This window comes from Stegastes partitus, unplaced genomic scaffold, assembly GCF_000690725.1.
Source record: "Stegastes partitus isolate 25-593 unplaced genomic scaffold, Stegastes_partitus-1.0.2 Scaffold1670, whole genome shotgun sequence".
NCBI classification, from domain to species: Eukaryota; Metazoa; Chordata; class Actinopteri; family Pomacentridae; genus Stegastes; species Stegastes partitus.
In genome coordinates this window covers 114,992-119,872 of record NW_007579401.1, presented here as the reverse complement: position 1 = coordinate 119,872, position 4,881 = coordinate 114,992, and the positions used below count along the sequence as shown (strand labels likewise).

Genomic DNA, 4,881 nt, shown 5'->3' with positions numbered 1-4,881 from the left:
ACGGCCGTGTCCCGTCACCTGCATCAGACGTGAGAGACACTGTTGAGTCTGGCCGGCGATGGAGTCCATGGACTCACACATACACGAAGACACACAACACACACACACCCCTGGACTCACCGCCTGGTTGGCTCCACCCCCTCTCCCTCCGCCGTCACAGACCAGGATGCTGTGGGCTGATGCGAGGCGCCTCGTGGCTGCAGGCTCTCCCCAGCGTCTGAACCCCTCCCACATGTGCAAGTCTTGAGTCTTGTTGTGATGTTTTATCATGTTGCTGATGTGCTGAGGTGTTTTTTTTTCCTAATCCCACACTGTGCCTGCCCCGCAAGCTGGGCGACACGACAGTTCTCCCCTCCTGTCTCCCCCTGGTGTTACTGTCTTTATATGTTTCTTGGATGGGATGTAAACTGTTCTTCTCGTTGCTCTGTACTTGTGACATGTGCAAGGACAATAAATTGCGAATTGAATTGAATTGAATTGAGGTGTGTCTCAGACAGGTGTCCTGTGTTTCAGACGGAGAACTCAATGTTCTGGAGGATTTACTGACTGAAGCTCCAGATCAGGATGATGAACTCTACAACCCTGAGACAGAGCGTGACGTCAGCGACAAGAAAGGTACTACAAACAGTACTTCAGATACCACACACAGTACTTTAGGTACTACAGACGGTACTGCAGACAGTACTACACATTGTAAACCCTGATTTCTGTCTGTCAGGAACAAAGAGGAAGAGTGAGCGCTCTGACAGCCAGGATCTGAAGAGGCTCCGCCCCTCTTCGAGCCACGCCCCCTCCAGATCATCTTCCACCAATAAGAGAGCCCCAGGGCCACCCCTGTCCTCCTCCTCTAAAAAGGCGTCCAGCCCTCGTGGACGCCACAGCACCGCGGCCTACCGACATGAATACTACGAGGAGCGAAAGGGGCGGCGTGGGGCCCGTGAGGCCACCAGGAGCCGCGGTGGAGAGGACGCACGGCGGCGAGAGTCACAGAGAGGCCTGGAGGTTCTGAGCCAGGTACTGTACGCCTCACTGCCCCACAGCCAATCAGTGATCAGTCTGTCAGCTAATCAGATTCACTTCCTGTTTGTCTTCAGAAGCTGCGGCGTGATGAGCGGCGCGCCAGCCCCTCCCCCCATGAAGAGGGCAATCAATCAGAGGAGGACACAGCAGCGGAGTACGGCTCAGAGCCGCCGTCGGGAAGCTCCTCCCCCGCCGCCTCCCACGTAGAGGATGAAGACGAGGAGGATCAGGAGGACGAGGAGGAGGAAGACGACGAAGAGGGGATGGAGGAGGAAGAGGAGGAGGAGGAGGAAGAGGAGGAGGAGGGAGAGAAGGAGGAGGAGGAGGAGGAGGAAGAAGACGAGTACGAACGGCGAGGAGGCGGCGAAGGAAACGACTACGACACTCGCAGCGAGGCCGGTGACTCGCGCTCCGCCTCCTCCGTCAGCTTCTCTGATGAGGGCGAGTCGGCACGCTCAGGCTCCGCCTCCGAGGCCTCAGGTAACCATGACAACTAACTACAGCCAATGACAATATTGAACCTTTCTGATGTTGAAGTGTGTATAAACGTACTAGTGCATGCACAGCATGACTCAGCCTGTGCTTTTATTCTGATAGGTTCTGAAAAGAAGCGGGAGAAGCTGTCCTCATCAGTCCGAGCTGTTCGTAAAGGGATGGAGAGTAAGGAGGCCCAAAATTCTACGAAACACTTGTGTTGTTCTGCAGCGTGTTTCTGAAAGCGCCGAGCCCAGAGTAATCAGATTACCGCCTGTCACTCCTTTTCATTCCAGATCCGACCAGCAAGCTGCGCTACATCCTACGAGACGCCCGATTCTTCCTCATCAAGAGCAACAACCACGAGAATGTGTCGCTGGCCAAAGCAAAGGTACGCCGCCTCGCCGTTGTTCTCGTGTCGTGTGTCATGGCGTGATGATGTAACGGCTGATGTCATGATGTCTCTGGCATGCAGGGCGTTTGGTCGACGCTGCCGGTCAATGAGAAGAAGCTGAATGCAGCTTTCCGCTCGGCTCGGAGTGTCGTTCTTGTCTTCTCTGTGAGGGAGAGCGGCAAGTTCCAAGGTGCGAACAGGAAGTTGTGTTTTCAACGGCGCACATGCTGTCAGTCCTCCACCACCTTCTTCTTCTTCACCGGTGTGCCGTCTTTTTACCTGCAGGTTTTGCTCGTCTGGCATCGGAGTCCCATCATGGCGGCTCTCCGATTCACTGGGTTCTTCCTGCTGGCATGAATGCCAAGATGCTGGGCGGAGTCTTTAAGATCGACTGGCTCTGCAGGTAAACACCTGAACCAGACTTCTGTCTCATGAAGCAGGTTCAACATAAGCTACATACTGATCGATCATTGATTACAATCAATACCAGCTTGTCTCCTGTAGTTCCGTCTGCTCCCCTGTTTTCTGTCTCTTCTGTTTCCCTCTAAGGTCCAGATCTTAAAGGTTTATATTTTATTGTTTTCAAACACAGTTTTAGGTTAATCTATGGCTGCCTGCTAACTTAGCTGCTAGCATTAACGTAGCATTAGCTGCTGTGAAAGCAGCTAAAGTCCTGATTTGTGTTGGTGTTTGAGCTTCTTGTTCAGTTTCTGCAGGTTGTTTTTCCTGTCCGGCAGAACTGAGAGTTAAAGTTAACCTGACTTTAGAAACACATTAGTGCTCGTGCTCCAGCTAGCATTAGCTGCAGGCTAGGAGGCACAGCTAACCTCTCAGGGTTAGGATTAGCCTAGCACCGTCAGCAGCATCAGTTCCAGCTACTCTGACGGCAGGTGAGTTATTCAGGTGTTCTCTGGTGAAACTGCAACAGAACTTTACCTTCAAACAGCTGCTGGCTGGAGATGCTACAGCCTGAACATGTGGTACGTTTTATACGTCTCAGATACAAAACGTATAACTGAGGGGTGTAACTCAGGTGTTCTGCTCCACAGGAGGGAGCTCCCGTTCATAAAGACCGCCCACCTGACCAACCCCTGGAACGAACACAAGCCCGTGAAGATCGGACGTGACGGACAGGTCGGCTCTCTGCCATCTTCTCTGGTTGTGTCTCAGTTCCTGTCACCTGTCAAGTGTTTGACCTCTTTGAATTTGATTTTTTCAGGAGATACAGCCAGACATCGGAGCTCAGCTCTGTGCCCTGTTCCCATTGGACGAAAGCGTGGACGTCCACCAGGTGGCTCGCCGTGTTCGTCACAAACGTCGGACGCCGTCAGAGCCGCGGCCCAGAGGCAGACCGCCACAGCGAGAGCCGGGAAGGTTAGCCAATCACCAAGCTCCTCCTCCAGCTTCCTGTTCTTCTTCTTCTGCTGCGGCGACCACAGCGCCACCTGCTGCCGGACGACGGAGACGGTCACTGCCTTTGGCCGGCGGCTAGCCGTCACACTAGCCAGCTCTCTGGTTGTTGTTTTTCCGTCTGGAGCTTCGAACGGAGTGACGCCACGTTCTGCGTCGGCGGTCGAAGTCTGTACGGTGTCAGGCAGGAAGTAGAAATCCTCGTTAGCGTCACAGAGGCATAGATCACAGTTCAGGATTTAAATTTTCCATTTATGGAGGCTAAAGCTGAGCAGCAGTTGAATTTGAAATCATCATTTTAATTTAATTCACATTTAATTAGCTGAGATAAAAGAAAGTGAAGTTTAAACTTTGTTTTCTGCTAAATTTCTTCTTTAAGCTCTTTGTCTTTGCAGGATTTTGATACTTCAAAGGTTAAAAGTCTAAAAGTTTGGTAGCTGGACTGGATTAAAGCAGAGAGGACGAGCAGCACTGGACTGATGGAGGGGCGAGCGAGGTAGAAGTAAACAGAAAGAGAGGACTGGTCCTTAAGCGGTGCAGGTTGGAGAATGGGGCGGGCCTCTGGACTATCCAATCAGAGGGTGTGATGTGTTGGGGGCGGGGCATCTGGACTACCATATCAAAAGGTTTGACCTGTTGGGGGTGGGGCCTCTGGACTATCCAATCAAAAGGATTGGTAGGTTTGGGGGCGCTGCCTCTGGACTGTATCCAATCAGAAAGTATAGTATGTGGGGTGGGGAGGGGGGGAGGCCTCTGGACTATCCAATCAGATGGTGTGGTGTTTTGGGGTGGAGCCTCTGGACTATCCAATCAGAAGGTGTGGTGTGTTGGGGGCGGAGCCTCCTATCTTGCTGAAATCAGGTAAATTTCAGGTGAAGGACTGTAAGCAGCCTGTTGGACTGACAGAATGACCCACATGGACACACACACTGAGGACGGTCAGCTGGTGTGTGTGGACGGAATAAGGAGTGTGTGTGGTGGGAGAATAAATATGGAGGACGACGCAGCGACAGAAACACCAGTCTGTCTGCAGGGGGCGGGGCTGGGCTCAGAGGGCGGGGCTTTTTGTTTTGATTGACAGGACTGCACCATCATCATCATCACCCCTCACCCTTTCAGAATAAGAGGGTTTATAAAAAAGGACTGAGGAGAAAAACTGTTGTTAATAATCAGAGTGTTGCCCCTCCCTCATTGCATCAGAAGCGGTATGTTGTCTCCTTCACAGGCTTCTTCTTTGTTTTTATTGTTGTGTGTGTGTGAAGCAAAATTTGTCAAAACGAAGATTTTGTTTTTGGCCACTGACCAGTGACACTGACGTGTTATTGAAAACAGTAAGTTACATTCAGACAGTCCAAACCACAGATCAGATTCTGTAGAACCTGATGACCAGAACCTTCAACAACAAAGCTACAGAACACTGCAGGACCAGCATAAAACATCATTTAGACATCAGATGATTCTAAACTGTATCACCTGCTATTATGATGCTGCCACCGCCGTGCTTCACTGTCAGGACCATGATCCACTGTGGTGGTCCTGGTCAGGTTCACACCAAACATCTGGACTCCATGTGAGCCCAACAC

General features: G+C 51.7%; 1 protein-coding gene across 1 annotated transcript in view; it reads left to right on the top strand.

Moving 5' to 3' along the window:
• ythdc1 (YTH N6-methyladenosine RNA binding protein C1) overlaps nt 1-4,881 on the top strand; it is a 15,782-nt gene that overhangs the window by 6,901 nt on the left and 4,000 nt on the right. The window contains exons 2-10 of the mRNA XM_008301420.1: nt 514-615; nt 719-1,014; nt 1,095-1,500; nt 1,618-1,680; nt 1,791-1,885; nt 1,970-2,078; nt 2,174-2,291; nt 2,938-3,022; nt 3,108-3,262. Coding sequence (XP_008299642.1) covers nt 514-615; nt 719-1,014; nt 1,095-1,500; nt 1,618-1,680; nt 1,791-1,885; nt 1,970-2,078; nt 2,174-2,291; nt 2,938-3,022; nt 3,108-3,262 — 1,429 coding nt within the window. The remainder of the gene's footprint in view (nt 1-513; nt 616-718; nt 1,015-1,094; nt 1,501-1,617; nt 1,681-1,790; nt 1,886-1,969; nt 2,079-2,173; nt 2,292-2,937; nt 3,023-3,107; nt 3,263-4,881) is intronic.